This window comes from Micromys minutus (assembly GCF_963924665.1).
Source record: "Micromys minutus genome assembly, chromosome: 32".
In the NCBI taxonomy this organism is placed as follows: Eukaryota; Metazoa; Chordata; class Mammalia; order Rodentia; family Muridae; genus Micromys; species Micromys minutus.
The window spans coordinates 16,078,421-16,104,238 of record NC_137967.1 but is presented as its reverse complement, the minus strand read 5'-3'; the positions used below and the strand labels follow the sequence as shown (position 1 = coordinate 16,104,238).

The following is a 25,818-nucleotide window of genomic DNA, read 5'->3' as shown; positions in this document are numbered from 1 at the left end:
GCAGGTTCAGACACCAGAGCCGAGTGCCCGGTGCCTTGCCTTGGAAAACTGAGGAAATCAGGGACTTCTGCTCATGGCCCTGCAGAAGGACATCATATCTATCGAGATCTACACGAACAACGATAACGTGAAGTTCAAGGTTCACGGCAGCAGGTGCCTTTACACCCTGGTCACAAAAGTCCAAGAGAAGGCAGGGAAGCTGAAACAGGTTCCTAGCCCTAGGTTTGGCAGTGAAGGGGCCAAAACCCAACCAGATCTCTGCATTTGACTATTAAATACCCCGGAGGCCTTGCTGAGTTGGGGGTCCTGTGTGTCAGAAAGAGGGAGAACTTTTTTTTTTTTTTTTTTTTTTTTTTGCAAAAAGTGCTGGAGGTCAGCTGGGGGGTGGGTAGGAGTTGGGTACTGAGGGTCCAAACAAGGAGTAAGCAAGGTATTCAGGATCCACAGGAGAAAGAGTGAGGAAGAGGTCGCAGGGGGCTGAAGGCAGCAGGACTCATTGCTGGGACCCTGGGGATTAGGGGGTGGGAAAAAACCTACAGCAAATGAGGGGGTGACCAAGGGGCACTCTGAAAGAAACAGAGTGAAAGATCCAAGGTTCCCAAGAGAGTTAGATGAAGACCTGAGGTATGGGAAAATGAGGAGAGCTTAAGGGTTTCCTTTCCCATAGGCAAGAGAGATGTTTGGGGTCCCTTAGACATCAGCCATGACATACAGTGGGCAGGGAATGGTTTAAGTCCCTGATGGAGGAAAGACATTGTTGGGGTTTTTACTCTGGATGGCCTATGGAAACATCGCGTGGCTCCCCGGGGTTCCCCAGTGAATCAAGCTATGGCCGGCTCTTTATGGACGCTGACATATAGTCTGAGTCCTCCCTGGATTCCTGGGTGTGGTCTGTGGGCTATCTGAGCCTCCGGTCTGATTTAGGATGGCTGGGAGGCAGGTTGGTGTCTGGATCCCTTGGGATACTGTGAAATGATCTGGGGGCTGCCTCTGGGATTCGAGGTCTATGGTCTAGGGTTCCTGACTGGGTGTGCCTCCACCCCTGTCTGAGGTCACCAAAGTGAGTAGAATAGTTTCTGCTTCCAGGTGGCTCTCCAACGTGGTCTGGGGCTTCAAAGACCCGCACTTTGAAGGATGTGATGTAGAGAGCAGGGGTGTGTGTGTGTGTGTGTGTGTGAGTGTGTGTGTGTGTGTAGGGGGGGGTCCAAGTAGCCGCTGGGGCGTGGTCTGGGTGACAGAGGTGGGGCCGGGGCGGGGGCTGGACCCGGGCGCTCTGCAGTGGAGAGGGGGTCTGCGGCGACCTGAGAGTGCGTGTGGCCGCCCCACCTCCGGCCCGCGCCCCCTCCCCCCTTGCGGCGGCGACGCGGAGGGCGGAGCGCGGCGGCGCGCGGGAGGGCGGGCGGGAGGAGGGAGGCGGGCGGGAGGCGGCCCCGCGGCACCGCGCCCCCTCCCCCGGCCCTCCCCCCACCATGGCGCGGCGCGAGGCGGCGGCGGCGGTGGGGCCGGGCCCCGGGCCCCCTCCCCCGGGCTGGGTGAGCTTGGCCCGCGGCGGCCCCGGGGGCTCTTTGGAAGCGGCGGGCGGGGGCGCGGGGACGAGCGTGCCCGTGTGTCCGCGGCGCTGCGGCGGGGCCAGGCGTGCGCCGGCCCGCGGCCCTGTGTGTGCCGGGCGCCCCGCCGGTGTGGCCATCCGGGCGTGTGCGGGGCCGCGGTCGGCCGTGCGTGTGCGTGTGTGCATGTGTGCGTGTGTGCGCGCGTGTGTCCCACACACTCCGGGGCGCCGGATCTGGGGGGCTGTGGCGCGCCCGTCCGAGGGGCTGTGTGCAGGTGTGTGCGGGGGCTGCGCGCCCAGGTGTGCGGGGGCCCCCAGCGGGCCTGTGCGCGCGTGCGGCTGGCTGCGTTGGGGGTCTGTGTCCGACTGGGTTGAACGTCCATCCGAAGGGCTGCGGAGCCGGGTGTGTTCGCTCGGGTGTGTGTGTGTATGTATCTGTGTCCGTGTGTGTGTCCGTGTGTGTGTGTGTGTGTTCGCGCGCGGGTTAGATATCTCCCAGGGTGTGTGTGTGTCTGTGTGTGTGTGTGTCTGTGTCAGGTACCCTGCTGGGGTGGGGGCTGAGGCTCAGCTCATAGTGGGGCCAGGCCTCCTAATGGATGTGGGGGGGAGGGGACTTGGCTGCTCCCTCGGTCCATGTCAACTGGAGGAGGGGGTCCTCAGTGATCCTTGGGGGAGACGGCCATGTCTTTCTCCGCTTCTCCGTGGCTGGTTGGGGAGGGGGGATGGGAGGCCGGGAGGTGGACAGATGGAGGAATGAGAGGCCGAGGGATGGACAGATGGGCCCTGGGGTTGGGACTGAGGGGTGGAGAGTAGAGAGTGGGGTTGAAGACCTGGCCCTTCCCACCCCACCCCACCCTAACTCCCCCACCTGCCGGGTATCTGCAGATAGCGCCCCAGTTGCCTATATCTTGATGGTAAGGCTGGGGAAACTCTGGTGGCAGAATCTTGTTGGAACCCGGCTTTGGACCTCAATCCCTTCCTGATGGAGTCCCACCTGCTGAACTATGACCTTTGGCCCTGGCTTGGGCCCGATTCTTTTTGGGGAAGGTTATAACAGGGACTGGAAAGGGTGTTAGAATGTATTTGGCCTGGGAAGTAGGTGGGGCAGGAGTGCCAGGGCCATGAGGGCTGGGTATCAGTGACTGAGTGTGAATCTAGCCGGTCTGTTGACTGTGTTCTGGGCTTTGCTATTTTGTGTGCATTTACAAGTGAGCTGGTTCCTCATGGGACTGTGGCCTGAATGTATCTGTGATTTATGAGCCTCTTAGAGTGCTTACTAAGTGCCCGTGTGCTTGTTCATGGCTCTCCGCTTTGCCACTGTGTGGTCCTGCTGGGGGGGGTGTCTGTGTACCTGTGTAAGGTGTGTACCAGCTGTGCATGCATGTGTTTGTTGGTGCTTTATCTGCTCTGTGACTATACAGTGGGCATATGTGAAGTTGCACGAGTGTGTTTAGGTGTGTAAGAGTGTGCACCTCTGTATCTTTCACTGTGCAGGTGAGTCTTATGTGTGTAAGCCACTGTGTGTTGACAAGTGTGCAAGGGCTAACTAGATGTAGGTGTCTGGTTGTCTAGTAAGGGGCACATGGGTTTTTCTGCATCTGTACATCTGAGTGTGTAACGGATAGCGTGTGTGTGTGTGTGTGTGTGTGTGTGCACGCGTGTGTGTGTGCAGATATGCCAACTTTGAAGGTGTGTGTCAATCTTGGGAGTCCTTTCCTACTTTAGTCTCAGAGGACCAGGTTCTGTATGTGTAGGCCTGTATGTGCAAGATACATGTGTACCTGTTCCTTGGGCACAAGACTGACCCTACTTCTGGGTCTAGTGAGTGTGAACATAGGCTGGTGTTCCCTGGTAGAGCTTGGGTTAAGACTCACATAGATCAGGATGGATCCACTGATGTAAATGTGGATGCAGAGGAGATGGTAACATAGAAGCCCGAGTGCTTCTGGGCTCTGGATACCACTCATGCCTTTGAAGTTGGGGAGCCCAGATGAGAAAGTCTCGGGTTGTAAAGGAAAAGATGTCTGGTCCATACTTCTGATTCTCAAAAAGAGAAGGCTGGGAATTTAGAATTCTAGAGCGGCCAAGAAGAGTGGGTAAATGCCGTAACCAGGAACCGGTGCGGGAGGGGTGAGGGTTCGGAGCTCCTGAGACCTCAGAGGACAAAGCTCACAGGCTGGACTCCTGAGGTTTGGAGGATGAATGACCCTGAGGCCCAGTTTCTTAAGGCTGGACATGACTTCTGGGTCCCTTTGAGAGGACGATGACCCTGAAGCAGGAGGCCTAGGAAAGCCATCAGGATAGGGATTCCCTTGGCTCACATGGTCTCCGAGGTAGGCTTCAGTGACCAGACAGGAGCTGCTGCAAGGTGCTAACTCCATTGTTGTTCTTCTGCAGGTACCGGCCCAGGCCCTGACTCCTTGAAGAGAGGTGAGTATGGTGGCCTCGGCTTGGGGGAGAGATGGGGGAGGGGACCCTGGTCGTGAGCCCGCCCAGGCCCAGAGTTCTACCTCAGCGGACTCAAGGGCAAATTACCACAGTGTCTAGGGAGGCGGGTGCCCACTCCCAGGAAAGTGTAGAAATAAGCCTCTGAGAATTGGAGTTGGGCATTCATTTATCTCATGGTGGTCAGGAGGCTCAGAGGGGTCCATAGGTCAGGATGTGACCTCTCTCAAGAGAGGTAAGGTGACGGGGGGGGGGGGGGGGAGCGGAGTCCCTTTATATCAGGAAGGATCCGTGAAGATTTGTAGGCAGGACTTAACCCTGACAGCTGGTGTAGGCTGAGGCAAGAGAATTGCGAGTTTGATGCCATCTTGGGCTATTGGGCTATAGAGTACAACCCAGTTTCAGAAAGGAAAGAGGAAGAAAGGAAGGAGGAGGAGAAGGAGAAATGAGTGGGGGAATAGAGCACTTGCCTAGAATCCATCAGTGAGGGGCTGGGGGCGTGGCTTAGCCTTAGAGCATTCGCTTAGTGTGCACAAGGCCCTGCATTCCATCCCCAGCATCACACACACACACACACAATGCTAGCATCATCTCACATTGATGTGGCATTTATGTAGTCTGAAGCTAACCTAAGCCCATTACAAAATATTCTCCTTGGGTCCTCTTCAAAGTACGGCGAGGTAGGCGGGTGCTATCACTGTCATGAGTGAGAACAGGGAGGTACAGAGAAGGATGCTGTCCCACCAAAGCCACACGCACAAGGGCTTTGGGGTGTGAACCCTGACCGAGGGACAGGTTCTGACCCGTGGTGCTGTGATGCCTTTGAGTAAGCTCAGGCTGGTTTCTTTGCAGCTGTTCGAGGAGAAACTCTTAGAACTGGGTTTTGGGCCCTAGAGACCCCAAGTGGGCAGGTGCGGTGCCAGGGCTCCTCATGGTGGAGGCCCGCCTTCTAGACCAGGGTTTCTAGTCAGTAAGGAACGGTAACTTAGAGGGAGAGGAAGGTGGAATCTGGGTGCTCAGAGATATGCTGGCCTGGCCCTGCCTCAGTTTCTCTCCTCAGCCCCACTTCTGTCCCCTTCTATCCTATCTCTTTCTTCTCTAACTGTCCTCTGCTCATCCTCCCCCCCCCCCTTCTATCACCCTGGCTCAGGCTCTTTTCTGTCTGTTTCCTTCTTCACTCAGATGTTTTTGTTTCTTTGTCCCACTGGTACTTGTCTTTTCATTGTCTCCTTGGTTTCCTGCCACAGGGTTTCCATATGTAGCCCAGGCTGGTCCACATCTCTCAACTTTTTGAGTGCTGGGATTACAGGTGTCTATCACCGTACCTTGCCGTCCTCTTTTTGCAGTGCTTGGGAGGGAATCTAGGACCTTAAGCATGTTAGAAAAGTGTATCACCACTGAGCCACGCCCCCAGCCTCTCATTGGGGGAATTCCAGGCAGAGGCTCTACCACTGAGCCACGCCCCTAACTCCTCATTGGGCGATTCCAGGCAGAGGCTCTACCACTGAGCCACGCCCCCAGTCCCTCATTGGGGATTCCAGACGTATGTTCTAATGAACCATACCTGGAACCTATGCCATCTTCTTGGGAAACTTTTTCTTTTTATGTCTTAGTTCCCACCCCCCCACCCCCACCCCGCCGCCAGTCTATTCCTCCCCACTTGCTTCCTTTTGACTCTCAGCCTTTCTCTGACTTTCTTGGTCCCATTCTTTTTCCCCTGGGTAAAAAAATCAAGGTCACATATGGTCACCATTTCACACAGATCCCTCAGAGGTTGGTCAGCAAGGGCTGGGGCATAGGACAGTGTGGGATAAAAAAAACTTTGAGGATGCCCCCTTCCCATCCTTTCTGTTTTACCCTGCCCCCTGCCGCCCACCCTGTGTTATGATGGGAACTGACATGGCGTGGGTTTGCAGCTGCTGGTGGGGGAATCCCTGCCGTAAGGTTTTGCCTGGAGCAGGGGCATAGCGTGTGTGCATACATGCATGTGTCTGTAGGCTCTGTATGGGCCTCCTGTGTACCAGTTGGTATCAGTCAGCCCTGCTGGGGAGCTCAGATGAACCTGGAAAGAAATCATACTCAGAGGAAGACCTCCTCAGCCTGAGATGGGAAAAATTCTGATTTTTTTTTCCTCAACCCTTTCCGCCTTTTTGTCTTTTTGTCTATTAATTTAGTTGGAGGACCTTAACACTCACTGAGTGCTTACTGTGTGCGAGCTAGGCCCTGTACGCAGTGGTTCCCATATGAAAACTCAGTGAGGATGGTATTGTTCTAATATATAAAGTGAAGAAATTTTGGCCTGTCTGTGTGTGGTACCACACACCTGTCATTCCAGTACTTGGGAGGCAGAAGCAGGAGGATCAAGAGTTCAAGGCCGGCCTCAACTGTATAGTAATAGCAAGTTCTAGATTAGCCTGGACTACATGCTGTCATGTCTTAAAGAACAAGATGGACCAGGCAGTGGTGGTGCACACCTTTAGACCCAGCACTCAGGTGGCACAGGCAAGTGGGTCTTTGTGAGTTCCAGGACAGCTAGGACTTTACAGAAAAACCCTGTCTCAAAAACAGACAGACAGACAGACAGACAGACAGACAAAATAAAAAGAACAGGATGAGTGTGCTGCACCACCCTTAATCCCAGCACTTGAGAATCAGAGGCAGGTGGATTCATGGCCAGCCTGGGCTACAGAGTGAGACCTTACTGCTTGAGGAGGTTTGTGAGTTCATTACTTTCGAACCTTTGATTTTAGTGCACTTGCAGGTCAGCAAGCTGGCGTAGCAGGTAAAGGAGCTTGCGGCACAAGCCTAGCAACCCAAGTTCGATTCCTTGGCTTCAAAGCCACGTGAAGGTAGAATGAAAGAGTCAGTTCCACAAAGTTGGCCTCGGACCCAGCCACACATGTGTAGTATTTGTAATAATAACATTTAAAGTAAAAACATTTTCTCTTATCATAACACACAGGCCTAGTTCTGTTGGTATCATTAGCACTTAGTGGCGTTGCAGCTAATAATGTTAATATGTGTTGAACCTATCTTATGTGCCTGCTCACCAGTGCACATAATCCTCACCAAAGTAAGGCCTGTGTTTTTTCTATTTTACAGATGAAGAAACCGAGATTCAGAGAGGTTCAGACACTTGCCCAAGGTCACACAGCTAGTAAGTGTAGTATCTGGTGGGCTGGGAGGTCTCGGGAAGTTGGGGAGCTCCCAGAGGCATGATAGGTGGGAGGGTTGAAGACTTCAGTGTAATGCGGCGGTGACTTGCTTGGAAATGTTGTAATCAGATCTGGGTGCTTTGGTCCAGATCTGTAATCACTGCCCTTGGAAGGCAGACACAGGAAGTTTATGAGTTCAAAGCCAACCTGGGATATACAGTGACACTTTATCTCAGAAAAAGAGAAGCCAACGAGGCGGCGCAGGCCTTTTATCCTGACACTGGGGAGGCAGAGGCAGGCTGGTCTATGTGCATTTGTGGTTAGTCCGGTCTGCAAAGCAAGTTTCAGGCCAATCCAGGATATATAATGAGACTCTGTATCCAAAAAAACCCAACCAAAAACAAAACACAACCCCCCCCACACACACACCAAAAACCAAACACAGGAAGAAAAACATGGCCATGGTCTTGTATACTTGCTGCTTTGAGGTTGCGGGAGTAGTGAGCAACCCTGGTTGACTCTCTTCCTCCCCTCCAGGTCTCTCCCACTCCTCCTGCCTCCCCCCTGCACCATGGCTCCAGGCCCCTTCTCCTCCGGGTTCCTCTCGCCACCACCTGCTGCTCTCCCTTTTCTGCTACTGCTCTGGGCCGGAGCGTCTCGTGGCCAGCCCTGCCCCGGCCGCTGCATCTGTCAGAACGTGGCACCCACACTGACCATGCTGTGTGCCAAGACCGGCCTGCTCTTCGTACCACCCGCCATAGACAGGCGAGTGGTAGAGCTGCGGCTCACTGACAACTTCATTGCGGCTGTGCGTCGTCGAGACTTCGCCAATATGACCAGCCTGGTCCACCTCACCCTGTCTCGCAACACCATTGGCCAGGTAGCAGCCGGCGCCTTTGCTGACCTCCGCGCTCTCCGGGCCCTGCATCTTGACAGCAACCGCCTGGCAGAGGTGCGAGGGGACCAGCTCCGGGGCTTGGGTAACCTCCGCCACTTGATCCTCGGCAACAATCAGATCCGTAAGGTGGAATCGGCAGCCTTCGACGCCTTCCTGTCCACAGTAGAGGACTTGGATCTATCCTACAACAACCTAGAGGCACTGCCATGGGAGGCGGTGGGTCAGATGGTGAACTTGAACACCCTCACACTGGACCACAACCTCATCGATCACATTGCGGAGGGAACCTTCGTGCAGCTGCACAAACTCGTGCGCTTGGACATGACCTCCAACCGTCTACATAAGCTGCCCCCGGATGGACTGTTCCTGAGGTCCCAGGGCGGGGGACCCAAGCCACCCACCCCACTGACCGTCAGCTTCGGTGGGAACCCACTACACTGCAACTGTGAACTGCTCTGGCTCCGGCGCCTGACCAGGGAGGACGACTTGGAGACGTGTGCCACGCCCGAGCATCTCACTGACCGCTATTTCTGGTCCATCCCCGAGGAGGAATTTCTCTGTGAGCCCCCGCTCATCACGCGGCAGGCAGGTGGCCGGGCCCTGGTGGTGGAGGGCCAGGCCGTCAGTCTCCGCTGCCGGGCGGTGGGTGACCCTGAGCCCGTGGTGCATTGGGTGGCACCTGATGGGCGTCTCTTGGGGAACTCCAGCCGGACTCGGGTCCGAGGTGACGGAACGCTGGATGTGACTATCACCACCCTGAGGGACAGCGGTACCTTCACTTGCATAGCCTCCAATGCTGCGGGGGAAGCCACTGCACCTGTGGAGGTGTGTGTGGTACCTCTACCACTAATGGCGCCCCCACCTGCTGCTCCACCACCTCTTACTGAACCCGGTTCTTCGGACATCGCCACGCCAGGCAGACCTGGTGCCAACGACTCAGCCACTGAGCGCAGGCTTGTGGCAGCTGAACTCACGTCCAGCTCCGTGCTCATCCGCTGGCCGGCCCAGAGGCCAGTGCCTGGTATCCGCATGTACCAAGTGCAATACAACAGCTCTGCGGATGACTCCCTAGTCTACAGGTGAGTGTGGTGCTGCCGCTCTAGGACCTCCTTTCTCACCCTGACATCCTGTCTTCTTTCCTCCCACCTGCCCATTCCTCCCCTTGACCTTGCTTAGTTCTGGCTCTTGATAGGCCCGTCGTTGCCTCCTTCCCCAACCCCCCTCTGCAGTCTTTGTGTTTCCTACACTTAGGAGATGTTTGAGTAGTACTTAACATGAGCCAGTGTAGTGCTGGACAGTGGAGATAGAGCAAGGATCAGAGACTTGTTATCCTAGGGAAGCTGAGACATAGCAAGGACAAAGCTTGCCTGGATAACTTGGAGACACTCTGTCTCAAAATTTAAGAAGTGGAACGAAAGAGAACTGGAGATGTAGCTCAGTTATAGTAAGATAGAGCTCTTGTCTAGACTTCTCCAGGGAGCAGCTGGGGTGTCCCTCAAAGTAGAGCCTCTCATGTAGGGGCTGGAGTGGTAGAGCCCCTGCCTAGAATCCTCCAGTGAGGTGCTGGGGGCGTGGCTCAGTGGTAGAGGCCCTGCCTAGAATCTTCCAGTGAGGTTCTGGGGGTGTGGCTCAGTGGTAGAGCTCCTGCCTAAAATCCCCCAGTGAGGGGCTGGGGCGGTGGCTCAGTGGTAGAGCCCCTGCCTAGAATCCCCCTGTGAGGGGCTGGGGCTGTGGCTCAGTGGTAGAGCCCCTGCCTAGAATCCCCCTGTGAGGGGCTGGGGGTTGTGGCTCAGTGGTAGAGCCCCTGCCTAGAATCCCCCAGTGAGGGGCTGGGGCGGTGGCTCAGTGGTAAAGCCCCTGCCTAGAATCCCCCAGTGAGGTTCTGGGGCTGTGGCTCAGTGGTAGAGCCCCTGCCTAGAATCCCCCTGTGAGGGGCTGGGGGCTGTGGCTCAGTGGTAGAGCCCCTGCCTAGAATCCCCCAGTGAGGGGCTAGGGCATGGTTCTGCAGAGCACTTGCTAAACTGGAAGACACTGAGTTCCATCCTGGTACTTCCAAACAATAAATATCTCACAGAGTTTATGGTCAACATCACTGGCTCTCCAGAGACTTTTGATCAAGAATGCCACCAGTTAAACATTGTGTCACATAAAACACACATGTTTATAGTTATTGCTTCTATTTCTGTCAATGCTACTATTCTAGTCCCCTACAGAAAAAGAAAGCAAAATGCACAAGGAAAATAGAAACATAATGTTCTAGTTTGCTTCTATTGCTCTGATAAACACCACGAGCAAGCCAGGCCGTGGTAGTACTCACCTTTAATTCCATTACTTAGGAGAGAGAAGCAGACAGAGCTCTTGAGTTTGAGGCCAGCCTGATCTGCAGAGTTAGAAGATAGCAAGGGCCACACAGAAAAACATTGTCTGACAACAACAAAACCAAAACAAAACAAAAAAAAAAAAAAAAAAAAAAAAAAAACCAACAAAAGCAAGTTGGGGAGAAAAGGGTTTATTTTTTAATCTTACAGCTCACAGGTCACAAGTTGATCAATGTAAGAAGAACAGGAACTCAGGGCAGGAACCTGGAGGCAGGAACCTGAAGGCCATGGAGGACTGCTGCTTACTGGCTTGCTCTCTATGGCTTACTCAGCCTGCTCTCTTATATAACCACCCAGGACCACCTTATACAACATTCCCAGTGGCAGGAATACCCTCAGTGGACTGGACCCGCCCATCCTATGTCAATCATTAATTAAGAAAATGCCCCACCCCTTCCACCTGTCTACAGGCCAATGTGATGGAAACATTGTTTCAGATGACTGTGCCAGATGAGCCTCCTTTGTGTCAACTTGATAAAACACTAATCAGTGCCTGTGAATTATTTCCATGCCCCTCAGATTGGAAGCCACTGTCTTAGGATGAACAGGCTGCAGTGTAGACACATGTCAGTTGGTTTCCTCACCATCTCCAGAGTTTGTTGTCTTTTCCTCTTGTTTGTCTCTACTTTCTCTTCTTCCTTCCCCCACTAGGCATTTAGACTCTGGGTTATACTGGGCCCTGAATTGGGCATGGCTATGAGTCATAGAGAAGAAAAGAGTATAAGATAGAGAAGCACAGAAATAGGAGTATTTTTATCACCACCATCATCATCATCATCATCATCATCATCATCATCATCATCGACAGGGTTTCTCTTTGTAGCCCTGGCTGTCCTGGAACTCACTATGTAGACCAGGCTGGCCTTGAATACACAGAATTCTGCCTGCTTCTTTCTGAGTGCTGGGGAAAATGTGCCATCACCACCTGTCTCTGAAATAAAAAGTATATAAAGAAATAATTACCTAGCCCCCTTCCATCCTTACTTGGGAAACAGTAGGGATTCAATACATGTGCATCCTGAATATGAGAAAAACGGCTCTTAGGTAGACATTGGCGCCACGTTCTTGTGATCCAAGCCACTTGGGAGGCTGAGGAAAGAAGATCTTTAGTTCAAGGTCAGCCTGAGATGCATGGTGAGATCTTGTCTCAAAAATTAAAAAAAAAAAAAAAAAAAAAAAAAAAAAAATGGCTGCTTTCATTGTGACCATTGGCACCTGTGCTCTGAGGAGACCAGGAGACGCAGCCCCAGGGAATACACAGCCTGATGGGTAGGGGCCCATTGGGAATCAGTACCTGTGGGCTCCCCATCTTGGTCGTCTGTCGGCATGGCAGTCACAGAGCCTGGCATGGCAGGGATGACACGCAGTGGGCACTTGATAAATGACTGTTGGCTAAACAGATACATCTTGTTCTTGCCTTCCTTCTGCCCTATAGAGTCTGCTGAGAGCCTAGCCCCGGCTTCACTTTCTTTGGGTTACTAGAGGGTCAGGAACCATTTCCCTATCTGCAGTAGCCCCAACAAGTTGAGTGCGCATAGCCCTTCGCAGTAAGCCTGTCTCTTGGCCTCCATCTCGGTCCTTCTTGGCCAGTCTGCTTGCCAGGGCCCTCTCTTTTCCCTTGGCTCTGCTTTTGTTTTTGAGTCGGGCTCTTGCCCTTGTACCCTAGGCTAGCTTTCAACTCACTCTAAAATCTAGGCAGGCATGGAACTCTTTCTCTTCTGAGATCACAGGGACTATATCGCTACACCAAGTACACATTTCCTCATTTTGCTTCTGGCTGTCAGAACTGAAGACATTGTCAAGGGTGTGTCAGAGCCCCCTTTATATAGACGAGCCCATTCTTACAGTCAGTCACCCAAGAACCCAAACAGGAACCTTTGCAAACTATGTCCAAAGATACAACTGTTTGCTATAAATCTGTTACTATCACCCCATTTATTTCATTTAAAATTTTTAAAATTACTTTTTGGGTGGTGGTGCAAGCCTTTAATCCCAGCACTCAGGAGGCAGAAGCAGGGGTATCTCTGAGTTTTAGGCTAGCCTGGTCTACAGAGTGAGTACTAGGACAGCCAGGGCTACAAAGTGAGACCCTGACTCAAACAAAAAACAAAGAAGAAAAATCACTTTGTTATGTGTGTCATTTAATATTCTTAAGATTACACGCGCATTTATTTCATTTTTATTAATTCACTTTTATGGTACTGTTGGTTGAACTTAGAGCCTCACACATTTTAGGCAACCCTTCTGTAATAAACCCAGCCCCTCACTGGAGGATTCTAGGCAGGGGCTCTACCACTGAGCCACGCCCACAGCCCCTCACTGGAGGATTCTAGGCAGGGGCTCTACCACTGAGCCACGCCCCCAGCCCCTCACTGGAGGATTCTAGGCAGGGGCTCTACCACTGAGCCACGCCCACAGCCCCTCACTGGAGGATTCTAGGCAGGGGCTCTACCACTGAGCCACGCCCCCAGCCCCTCACTGGAGGATTCTAGGCAGGGGCTCTACCACTGAGCCACGCCCACAGCCCCTCACTGGTGGATTCTAGTCAGAGGCTCTACCACTGAGCCACGCCCCCAGCCCCTCACTGGGGGATTCTAGGCAGGGGCTCTACCACTGAGCCACACCCTCAGTGCTCTTTTTAATCAAAACTTGATGCTCTGTGGGAGAGATCATTTGCTCTCAGACACAGAGAGTGGAAGAACTATGTTTCATATGCTTGAACGCACACTTATTGAATACCTAGTGTTTGCCAGGCAGGGGTGTTGGGGAGATGGATGATACATTTCTGTCATTCGGATTGTGTGGTTTTTCATCTCCTTTCACGGTTCCTCTCTGATCCATAGCCATTGTGTGGCAGGGTGGGGGAAAACCCCAGACCCAGTATGTAAGCAGATCTTGATGGTCCCTTCTCCCCAGTTAGGCAGGGACTGTTCTCCCCCGAGGGCCCCAGTTCTACCCTGCAACCTCCATTGCAGATGCTTCTACGTAGCATGGCACTGCAGGGGTTAACTTCCTCTCTGCAGCCACGGGCTGAGGTGACATCCAACAAGAAGCCTTCTCAGCTGCTTGCTCCGGTCTGGCAGCCAATGAGAGACTCGTGGGCTCAGGCTTTCTTAAGGAGCCAGTGACTGTCCTTGAAAAGAGGGGGAGCCCCTAGCAACTGGTTATTTGGGGAGAAGAACCAAGGAAATCCATGCCTCTAGGAGAAGAAAAGGGAAAGATACAGCCAAGAAGGGGGTCAGGGCAGCTTTTATGAAAAGGGAAGAACATAATGTGGGGTCCTTGGGGGAGGGTGGGACCTATGCTTGAAGTCCTGGGGTAGAGGGTGGTACTTGATGGCAGGGACCTTCTTGGTGAGGGTCTCAGGACCAGCAGGCAACCCCACTGGCAGGCCTGTGGAGCTCTGACAGGTAAGCATGCTTGGAGATGAGGCATGGCTTTTTAGAGGGGGTGGGACTTCTTCCTGGTCTCAAGCAGAGGAAGGGGCGGTGCTTGTCTCCGGTGAGCCACTAAGAGCCTTAGCAGGAGAGGCAAGCTTGCAAGGTTGGGTGCAGTGCATGCCAGTCAGGGCGCACTCCACACTCTGGATTCCCTGAGGCTGGAAAGTAGCCCAAACAGACTGTGCCAAGATATGCTCATCAAAAGAGACCAAAGTCTGGGAGGGATTGTCCCTAGGGTGGATCTGAGAGGAATGTAGAGGGTGCACCTGGTGAGATGGCTCTGTGGCTTAAGGCACTTTCTACCAAGCCTGATGACCCGAGTTAAATCCCTGGGTCACATATGGTGGAAGGAGAGAACAGACTCCTGCAGGTTGTCCGCTGACCTCCTCCTCCTTACACACGTTTATAGATGTAACTTAGACGAAGTCAGACCAGTTAACGATGGTATTGTTGTAGACTGACTGTAATCTAAAAGGAGACAGAGAAGGGCAGAGAGCCTGGGAATGGGAGCTCACGGCATTACTGGAAACCCTGAATGGGACATTAGCTCATAGTGACATCCTTAACTTTAGACAATCTCATTCATTCATTCCTCACTCATTCATTCCCTATGCTATCCTAAGGGTATAGGAATTCTCGTTGTCCCTGTTAGAGGGAAACGGTAGACAGAGAAGTTAAGATACCTGTGTTCACTCACAGAGTTAGCAAAGGGTAGAGAGGTTGCGGCTCCCGGGTGTTTAACTGAAGGACCAAGCTATACTATGTACCTCATTTGAGAAGAATCTATAGCAATGGGTGAAACCCATGCTTGGCTACAATTTAGGCAGTTGTAGATGAGTATTTGGGGAGTATGGTTCCGGGAATTGGTCGCTGAAGTTCTGGTGGGACAATGATGAGTGTGCTTAGAATAGCGGTTGCTCCTAGAGGAGCTGTCCCAAGGTGTCTCGAAGGGATATGGCTTTAAGCCAGAGTGCAATTAGAAGGGTGATGAGTCGGGATATATGGCTTAGGTGCTTGGGAAACTGAGCCAGGAGCTTGAGATTTACCCAAAGGTGGGACATGTCCTGCAGCATGCTCCCTTCCCCAAAGGCAGGCGTGTGCATCAAAGAGGAATTAGGGCTGTAAACGTACCTCAACTATCGGAGTACTTGCAGGAAGCCCGGGATTTGTTCCCTACCACCACAAAACCAAAACCAAACAAACCAATATGTCTGTAAGCCTGAAATCCCAGCATTCAAGAGGTGGAGGCTGGATGAAGACCAGGGACTACAAGTCTACCACTGTTGACTCCAGTGTCAACATCAGGATGGAGGAAGGACATGTAGATTAGGGGGAGTGGCCATAGCATTGATCTCCTTAAATGGTAGCTGTGTACAGCCGAAAGAGCTTGAGTGACAGTTGTCCAAGTTAGAGCAGAGACAGTCCCAGTAGGTGATGCTAAAGGCAGGTGGTTCTGGAGGCGGGGCATATAGAGGAGGGGGTGTGGTCTAGAGCAGTGATGAAAAGCTGGCAATATATTGATGGAGGAGAGACATGAATAGATCCTGTATTCTGTGTAGACGCCAGTTGCACGGTTTCCCACCGTTAGGGCGTAAAGTGAAGGGACATGGTTAAGAGTGGGGCTAACGACGTCCTGATCGCACCCCTTTCCACAGGATGATCCCTTCTACCAGCCAGACCTTCCTGGTGAATGATCTGGCTGCTGGCCGCGCCTATGATTTGTGTGTGCTGGCAGTCTACGACGACGGGGCCACCGCTCTGCCAGCCACCAGAGTGGTGGGCTGTGTGCAGTTCACCACCGCGGGAGATCCTGCACCATGTCGCCCGCTGAGGGCCCACTTCTTGGGCGGTACCATGATCATCGCCATCGGGGGCGTCATCGTAGCCTCGGTCCTCGTTTTCATCGTTCTGCTGATGATTCGCTACAAGGTGTACGGCGATGGGGACAGCCGCCGCATCAAAGGGACGTCCAGATCACCCCCTCGGGTCAGCCACGTGTGCTCTCAGACCAATGGCGCAGGTGCGCAGCAGGCCTCCGCCCCACCAGCTCCAGACCGCTACGAGGCGCTGCGGGAGGTGGCCGTCCCTGCTGCCATCGAGGCAAAGGCCATGGAGGCCGAGGCGACTTCCACTGAGCTAGAGGTGGTGCTTGGACGTTCTCTGGGTGGCTCGGCCACCTCGCTGTGCTTGCTGCCCTCCGAGGAAACTTCTGGGGAGGAATCTAGGGCTCTGACCGGCCCTAGAAGGAGCCGTTCGGGGGCCTTGGGGCCTCCAGCGTCAGCACCACCAACGCTAGCTCTGGTTCCTGGGGGAGCCCCGGCCCGGCCGAGGCCACAACAACGCTATTCCTTCGACGGGGACTACGGGGCGCTGTTCCAGAGTCACAGTTACCCGCGCCGCGCCCGGCGGACAAAGCGCCACCGGTCCACGCCCCACCTGGACGGGGCTGGAGGGGGCGCGGCCGGGGAGGACGGAGACCTGGGGCTGGGCTCCGCCCGAGCACGCCTGGCCTTCACTAGCACCGAATGGATGCTGGAGAGTACCGTGTGAGCGGCGGGCGCACGGGCACCGGGACGCCTGCGGGCCGCACTTAGTTGCCCAGCCCGGCCGGATGCGGGGGGCGGGGGGAAGGCTGGAGAGAAGGGACGCGCGAGGGGCGGGGCCGGCCGCACTGGAGGCCACGCCCACTCGCCTCCGGATTGGAGGCAGGCCGCCGGCCTCTCCGACTCCACCCCTCTGCCCCGCCCCCCGCGCGCTCGCGGACCTCGCCGGAGCCGGTGCCTTACACAGCGAAGCGCGGGGAGGGGCGGGGCCCCCCCACACTGCAGCACTGAGACACGAGTCCCCTACCCTACCCGGGACCCTGGGGCAGGGGCGAGGGGCCCATTCCTTGTATCTGGCTGGACTAGATCTCTTCTGCCCCGCGGCGGCCTCCAAAGCCTCCCGTCCCCTCACCCAGCCCCGTCCCTGGTCCCACCAGTCTGGTTTGGAGGGAGGGGCTTTTTTTTTTTTTTTTTTCTCTCTACGTCCTGTCTTTCCCGCCCTCTGTCGTCTGTTTTAAGTCCTTCACTACTTGTCTCCCCTTTTTTCTGTCCCATTGTCGTCTTTTCTCCCTCTGCCCTCCTTTATTTATTTATTTATTTTTGTCCAGTGTCAGTGTCTCTCCCGATTCCCTGTCCTCACCATCTTCCGGGCAGGTCCCACTGAAGGACCAGACTCTTCTCTCTATCTTCCTTATCCCCACAATGAATCCCCACACAAACAAAAACCAAATCCCACTCTCGGAGCCGGGACCCTCCGCCGCAGCAGAATTAAACTTTTTTCTGTGTCTGAGGCGGCTCTGCTGACAGTGTGTGTGTGTGTGTGTGCACGCACGCGTGTGTTTTGGCGTGGGGGGAGGACTCTGAATCAGACTGAAGAGAACATGACAGTGGGTGTGGGGAGGTTGGCAGGCAGACTCAAGTGGGGAGAAACAGAAAATGATAGTGACAGGTGACCAGTATGTGGGTAACCTTTAAACCATCCATTCCTCACAATTATCCTAGGACATCCTTACTGTTAGCCCATTTTAGAGATGAGGACACTGTGGAATAGATATGTCTGGGCATAACCAGAGGGTGGAAAATTGAGATCATTTATTTAATATTGATCTCAGCTGGGCAGAGTGGCCCTTGCCTTTAAGCCTAAAACCCAGAAGGCAGAGGCTGGGAGGATGTCTGATCTTGAAGCCAGCCTGTTCTACAGAATGAGTCCCAGATAAACTACATAGTAAGTATTATCTCAAAACAACAACAAAAGCAATTCTGCACGCAGAATGTACTTACTGACTTAGTATGTGGGTGTGGTGTGGACCCTCAAATGCTGCTGCAGAGGGCAAAGGTAAATTGCTGGGTGAACTCTGTCATCTGCCTTAGCTTTTGAGACAGACTCACTGTAGCTCATCTATCAGGCTAGAATGGCTGGCTGGTGATCTCCAGGCTCCTCCACTAGCCACTTCTGCCCCCCGTGCTGGGCATCTGAATCCCCCCCCCCACCGTGTTTGCATGACAAACACTATTCACTGAGACATCCCCTCAAGCATACACATATATACATACATGTATACATACATACCCGAGTGTGTGTAGTTGTTTCTGACAGAGTCTCCCTATGTAGCACTGGGTTGCCCTGGAAACTCCCTAGATAGAGTAGGCTAGCCTCCCAGCCTTTTGTGAACTTTGCCTCTACCAAGTACTGGGATTGTGGGTTTGCACTTCCATGCCCAAACACAGAAGTGCATACAAACATGCACGAATGTGCACACACCTATGGCTGACAGGTTTGAATCTGTGGTAATCCTTTTGTCTTTGCCTCTTGAATGCAGAGATTGTATGTATGCACCATCACAACAATGATATATATATATATATATATATATATATATATATATATATATATATATATTTTTTTTTTTTTTTTTTTTTTTTTTTTTGGAGACAGGATCTTGATAAAAATGTAGCCCAGGCTGGCCTTGAATTTTCAATTATCCTGCCCTATCTTCTGGATTGCCAGGTTTATAGGTGCGTGTCTTGGAAAAACTTAGCAAAGCAGGTAGGAACTGGGCATGACAGAGCATGCCTGAAACATGAGATCTGGAGGGTAGAATCAGGAGACTCGGAAGTTTAAGACTGGCTGGCAGGTTGGCTCAGTGAGTAAAGACAACTTGCCACCAAGCCTGGCGATCTGAATTTGATCTCTGTGACTCAAATGCCATAGCGCATGTGAACCACCCCCCCCCCCAATTAATTAATTAATTAAAACATTTAGCCGGGTGGTGGTACACACCTTTATCCTAGCACTCTGGGAGATAGAGGCAAATGGATCTCTGAGTTCCAGGACAGCCTGGTCTACAAAGTGAGTCCCAGGATAGCCAAGGCTACACGGAGGAGTTTCTTTTAAGTTCAAAATTAGGGACCGGAGAGAGTTCTCAGTGGTCATAGCACCCACTGATCTTGTAGGGGAACCTGGTTTCATTCTCAATACCCATTTGGCAGCTCACAACTGTCTGTAACTCCCGTTCCAGAGGATCTCGTGTTCTGGATTCTGTGAGCATGTGTGTGTGTGAGCATGTGTGTGTGTGAGCATGTATGTCTGTGAGCATGTGTGTCTGTGAGCATGTGTGTGTGATGCACAGACATACTATACATAGAACAAATCAATTCTTTTAGATTAAAAAGTATTTATTTATTATATGTAAGTACACTGTTGCTGTCTTCAGACACACCAGAAGAGGGCATCAGATTCCATTACAAATGGTTGTGAGCCACCATGTGGTTGCTGGGATTTGAACTCAGGACCTCTGGAAGAGCAGTCAGTGCTCTAACCACTGAGCCATATCTCCGGCCCCAACATTTTTTTTTTAAGATTAAAAAAATTGAAGACTATTCTCTTCTACATGTGGACTTTGAGACAACCTGGCCTCCATGAGACCCTGGGTTGTTTTTGTTTTTGCCAACAAAATATGGCTTTGTTTAGTTTGTTTTGCTTTGTTTGTTTTTTTTTTTTTTTTTTAAGGCAGGTGGATTTGGGCAAGATGCCACGACTGGACTCTCAGCTACTCAGGAAGCTGGGGCAGGCTGAATGCTTGAATCCAGGAGTTTGAGGCCAGCCTGGGCAACACAGCCAGGCACTGTCCTAACCCTGTAAACATCAATGACAGTAAAGGGCAGGCGGGCAATTTCTGACCCATCCTCAGCTTTAAGCCTTTTTTCAGCTGAACAGTTTCTGCCCCTGCCTGGCTGCCCACTCTGTAGGATAGATGTCCAGAGTCTTTTGCACAGGTAGGGGTCAGAACCAGAGGGAGGGTGTGTCCCTTGTCAGAGGGCTTCCCAGGAAGAAAACAGTGGAATTGGCATTTTACCTCTGGAGCTGTGTCTAGAGGCTGGGGAATGGCTCTGGTGAGCCTAGCTGAGCTGGGGTCTCCAAAGCCGGCTGTTAAGGGAGGAGACCTGTATGAGTGTAAGTGGAGCAGGGTCTGCTGGAGAGTGGAGGGTAATGGAGCAGGGACTGGAGACTTGCCCCGGGAGGCATAAGTGGTTTGGTTTAGGTCAGGGGCTCTGGGCATCTCAGTCCTTGCAGATACCCAGCCGTGAAAAGTCCTTCCTAATCCTGGTGCAAAAGGAAGAAGGCTTCAAGCTAGCCAGGGGCCCCCTGAGGCCTTGGCGGGAGGAGAGCAAGACAGAAATAGAAACGAAGCCAGAGGGAGGAAGCTGGTCTGGGCAGAGAGGGTGGGAGGTAAGGACAACAGAGCTGGAGAATTCCAGGCCAGGTGGATTTCTTACCCACCGGCCCAGAATGCATACACATTCACAAAGAGACCTGTGTGCAGAGTACTCCCACTAGCTGGGCTCTGTGCTCACACCCCCCACTTAAATGTGTGAAGTCAGTATAGGGTAGAACCCAAGGCACTACATATAACACCCAGGGAAGGTCATTACTGCTGTAAGAAGCAGGGTTACAATATATAACTCTGGTTGCCTCACTCACAAACTGATAAAGCTTTACTGGGCATGTGCCGTGTGCCTGACCCAGCAGAGGGGCTTTAGGAGTGAGTAAAGCAGACACAGGCCTGTAATCCAGCACTGGGGAGGCAGAGGCAGGAGGATCTCAATTCTGGGCCACCCGAGGGTACAGTAAGACCCTGTCTCAAAAATAAAGGCCACAAACAAGAAAATGGCCCCGGTGGAACATGTCTATGATCCCAAGATTCAGAAGGCTGAGGCAGGAGAATCAGAGGTTTGTCATTATAAGTTGGAGGCTGGCCTGGACTAATTATTTTTCAAAGACTTTTCCATTTGCTTTCTTCTTTTCTGCTTACTTTATCGGTACAAGGATGTGAGACCTGCGCATTCTGCACCCATTCTGTGGCCACGTGGCATTAAGCTTAGGATTTAAAGCTAACATTCTGAGGAAGGTAGAGAAAAAGGCACAGAAAGCAGGTCTGTGACGAACTCCTACATTCCAAATATAGTCAGATGACATACCTGAACGGTGTTTTCATTTATTTTTGTTTTATGTGTATTTTGCCTTCCTGCCTCTCTGTGGACTATGACTGTGGTTTGTGCCAGAGAAGGCCAGAAAAGGAACTGGGGTGACTGCTGGTTGTGAGCCACCAGGTGTGTACTGGGAACCAAACTGGATGCTCTGGAAGCAGAGCCAGTGCTTTTAAACACTAAGCTGTCTCTCCAGCTCCATAATAGAATATTTTAAATATTTAAAACATATCAGCTGGCTTTTCTTACCATTTTCCCTTGGCCTCAGCATCTTGCTATGTAGCCCTGTCTGACCAAGAGTGTCCTACACAGTCCAGGTTGGCCTTGAACTCACTCAGAAACCTACTGCCACTGCTTCGGAAGTGCTGGGATTAAAGGCGTCCACTACCATGCCAGGCTTCCTTTTCTTTCTAAAGGTTTTTAGATAAGATCTTAAGTAGCCAAGGACTAAATTCATGATCCTTTTGCTTCTGCCTCTAAAGTGTTGGGATTATAGGCATGAGTCACCATGCTTGACTTTTCTTAATTAAACTATATACACTCATTCATTCATTCATTCATTCATTCATTCATTGTATATGCATGTGGCACAGATGGAAGACAAAGGACAATTTGCACTGTTAGGTTTCTCCTCTCTTCCATGTAGTCCCTGGGATTGAACTCATTATCAGGTTTAGTGACAGATACTTTTACCTGCTGAACCATCTCACCAGCTAGCTTGATCTGTCTGTCTGTCTATCCGTCTATCTATCTTCCATCTGTCTGTCTTAGTTAGGGTTTTACTGCTGTGAGCAGACACCATGACCAATGCAAGTCTTATAAAAAAGACATTTAATTGGGGCTGGCTTACAGGTTCAGAGGTTCTGTTTAGTATCATCAAGGCAGAGACATGGCAGCATCCAGTCAGGCATGTCACTGGAGGAACTGAGAGTTCTATACCTTCATCCAAGAGAAGCCAGGAACAGACTGGACATCCTCAAGCAGCTAGAAAGGTCTCCAAGCCCACTCCCACAGTGACACACTTTCTTCAACAAGGCCACACCTTCTACTAGTGCCACCCACTGGGATAAGCATGTGCAAGCCACCACACTCTCCATCTATCTTTATATCAATTTTGTTTTGTTTTTCAAGACAAGATCTTTCAATACAGCCCTGGCTGTCCTGGAACTCACTGTGTAGGCCAGGATCGCCTAGAACTCACAGGGATCTGTTGAAGTTATGCCTGATTCTGCTTCCCAGATTCAACATATATGTACAAATACCTCAGCCATGTTTCTAGGCTCTTCTCAGACTAGGATCATAACTAAAAACTAACCCTTTTATTTTAACCTACATTTGGCCACATGGCTGGTGACCTGTCCTCACATCTTCCTAGGCTGATCTCCCTGTGCCTGGCTCTATCCCAGAATCCTTTCTCCTCCCAGATGTTCCACCTATTTCCCGCCTAAGCCATAGGCTTTTTAATGGACAGACGATACATTGATACAATGAGATGTTCTCTCTACAGGAATCTGCTTGCTCTGCCTCCCAAGTGCTGGGATTGAAGGCATGTGCTTCCATGTTCAGATGGGAAGACAGTATCTAATTCTGGAGCCCAGACTAGTCTTGAACTCCCAATTCTCCCCCCTCATTCTCCCAACTGTCAAGACTGGTATCCTGGCGTTCTTCTCTGGGTCTGAGGGCACATGCTTCTGAATCATGGGGCACAGCCTGCACTTGCCTAGTGAGTTAGCACTTTATCAAACCTGGATCCCTAAAACAATGACTTTCTTGTTGACACCCTCGTCCCTTGTGCTCCTAAGCGATTGGCTACAGGAACCTGGAAAACACAGACATCTGGAGATGCTGGAGTCCCTCATGGGGAATGCTCATGGGACCACACACACACCTTCCCCTTAAATCCTCTCCAGATGACAATCAGGCTACATTCATTGTAACTTAGGCACTATTTGGGTGGTATTGTTTAGGGGATTGTGACAAAAAGAATCCTGGACATGTTTAGCCTAGACACAGGGTGGGTTTGGAGTCTTCAAACATCTTCCATTCTTTAGAGGTTGGTCGTATGCATGGATGCAGAGGTTCTGGGTACAGAGGACTGAAATTGTATTCATGTTATTTTTATTTTTGAGACAGGGTTTCTCTTTTTAGCCCTCCCTGGCTGACCTGGAATCTTTCTGTAGACCAGGCTAGCCTTGATCTCAGCAATGAGCCTGCCTTTGCCTCCCAAGTCTGATTAAAGGCATGCACCACCACGCTAAACTTTTTATTTTTAAGCATGTGTGTGTACATATGTGTACATGAGTGCAGGTGCCCACAGAGGCCAGAGGCAGCAGAAACCCTGCAGATTCCGTTCCAGGCGGTTGTGAGCCACCAGACATAGGTGGGTCCTGAAAACTGAACTTGGGTCCTCCACAGAAATAGCAAGGGCTCATAACAGCTAAGTTACCTCTCCGGCTGCATCCCCAGCACTCAAATCCCCACATCCCCATCTCTGCGCTGCCACAGGGTCTTGTGAGAAGCTGACACCAAAATGTCCCCCTTCTCTCACTGTTACACTGTGTAGTCCTGATGACCTCAAACTTTTGCATTTTCATATTTTGATGAAGGTTAGGGCTGGAGAGATGGCTGGTTCGGGAGGGAAAGTGCCGGTCGCACAAGTCTGAGGACCTGAGTTCAAATCCTCAGAACCCATGCAGGGATGGGCGGAAGCCAGGTATGGTGCCATGTGCTTGTAATCCAGTGCCAGGGAAGCATAAAGAGGACCTCTGGGCTCACTGTACCGCTTGTATCGCCTAACAGACAAACCACAGGCCAATAACTAAACCAACAAAAGGAAAACAAAACTAGGGCACAACTATTGAGGGGTGATAGTTGAGGTTGTCCTCTCACCTCCATGTGTACTCACACACACCTGCATGCACACGAGTAAGCACACATGTGCGTGCATGCACTCGTGCGCATGCACACACACACACACACACACACACACACACACACACAGAAGTAGCACATCATGGGAGATCCACTCCAAATCAGTTTTATAAGACAAACACAAAGTTACAGGCTCCATGTTCAATAGAACATGGCCCGGCTCCGCCTCACCTTCTCTCTGCTCTGGGTAAAACTGCAGCCATCTTCCTAGGGGTGGGTTGCAGGGATAAAGGTTTCTCTCCAGCCTTGCATGTAAATCTTTCTTGTTTGTTGAGGTTTTTTGTTGTTGTTGTTGTTTTTGTTTTTTGGGTAAGATATCATGTATCCTAGGCTGGTTTTGAACCGGATAGGTAGCCTGGGATGACTTTGAACCCTCATGCCTCCTCTTTCTCTTTACAGGCGTGTGTGCACCAACACACTCACAATCATACACATACTTATTTTTTAGTTACTCATTACTTATCCACTCACATTTTGGGATCGGACAGATAGATGGCTCAGTGTTTAAGAGCACTGGCCTCTCTCAGAGGATCCGGGTTTGATTCCCAGCAATCACAATCATCTGTAACTCCAGTTACAGGGGATCGAACGTCCTCTTTTGGCCTCTGTGGGCACCAGGCATGCATCTGGTGCACAGACACACATGTGAGCAGAACACCATACATAAAATAATGATAATGATAATACTAATACTAATAATAGGGTTGGTGTCAGAGGACACGTTGGAAGGTAAGTTCTTCCATCCTTGGTTGCTAGGTGTCAAGCTATGAACATAGGTTTAGAGCAGGCCCAATACTCTGTGATAACAAATTCCTTTTTGTTTCTTGCCATAAGGGATGAGTTCTCTTTTCCTTATCTTTCTTCAGATGTATGTGCACCTGTGTGTTGTACACATATGTACGAGCTTATGTGTACACGTAGAGGCCAAAGGTCAATGCCAGGTATCTTCTTCAGTTGATATCCATCTTTTTGAAAACATGTATTTATTTTATGCATGAGTGCTGGCCTGCATATATGTATACCGAGGGTGTGTCTGGTGCTCGTGGAAGCCATATGAGGGCATCATATCCCCGGGGCCGGAAGTTATGAGTGGTAGGGAGCCTCCATGTGGGTGCTGGGGTCCCAACTCAGGACCTCTGCAAGAGTAGCCAGTGCTATTAATCTCTGAGCCATCTCTCCAGCCCATGGTCTGTGTATTACACTCTTTAATGTTTATGCACTTGCACACACACACACACACACACATACACACACGCATGCCTGTGTATGGGACCCGAAGTGCATGTTGAACGTCTTCTCAATTTCTCTCTCCCTAGCTTTCTGAGCCAAGGTCTACACTAAACCAACAGCTTGCTCTTGCTAGACTGGTTGATTAGCTAGTCCCAGGTATCCCGATGCATCCACTTCCAAAGTTCACTGTTTTTTGCTTTTGTTTTGTTTTGTTTTGTTTTAATGGGTCCCCGGTTTTCAGATCTAAGGTTCTCACCCTTGTGCAACCTCTCCGGCCTGGGTTGGCTTTTCTGATTCTATTATAGGAGATGCATCCTGAATGAGAGAGAGCCCCAATCTGTCCCAGAAACATGGTTAAAAGAGAGATAGATACACACTGGGTACAGCCTGGAGAGAGACTTTTACGCATGTTTGTAGACGCATGAGCACATGGCCAGGCCGCACAATGACTCATCCTTGTTTAGTCTCTGATTCAGGCAGGTGGTCCCTCGGATACACATCACAGAAGACACACCCAACACACGCTCTTGAGTGTCCTCAGTCACATGCCCACAGCCGTTCATGAACACACACTCAAGACCACACGTGACTCCAGCTCCTCACTGTTTATTTGCATCTATTTGCATACATTGTATAAAAGTAAAAAATAAAATAAACCCAGCCTGGGCTGCAGCTTCAGGTGAGAGGAAGTAAATTAAAGGCAGGGGTCAAACTGAGTTTGGAATCCAGGGTCCTGAACGGGCTGGGTGGGGACACTGTAC

The 25,818-nt window shown here is 51.5% G+C and overlaps 1 protein-coding gene across 1 annotated transcript; it reads left to right on the top strand.

Moving 5' to 3' along the window:
- Positions 1-7,672: 7,672 nt before the first annotated feature.
- LRFN1 (leucine rich repeat and fibronectin type III domain containing 1) lies at positions 7,673-16,415 on the top strand (the record flags this gene model as incomplete). The annotated part of the gene is made up of 2 exons (XM_080908841.1): positions 7,673-9,126; positions 15,521-16,415. The coding sequence occupies exons 1-2, from the start codon at positions 7,721-7,723 to the stop codon at positions 16,413-16,415; spliced, it is 2,301 nt and encodes a 766-aa protein (XP_080764967.1). The 5' UTR covers positions 7,673-7,720.
- Between the last annotated feature and the right edge of the window lie 9,403 nt (positions 16,416-25,818).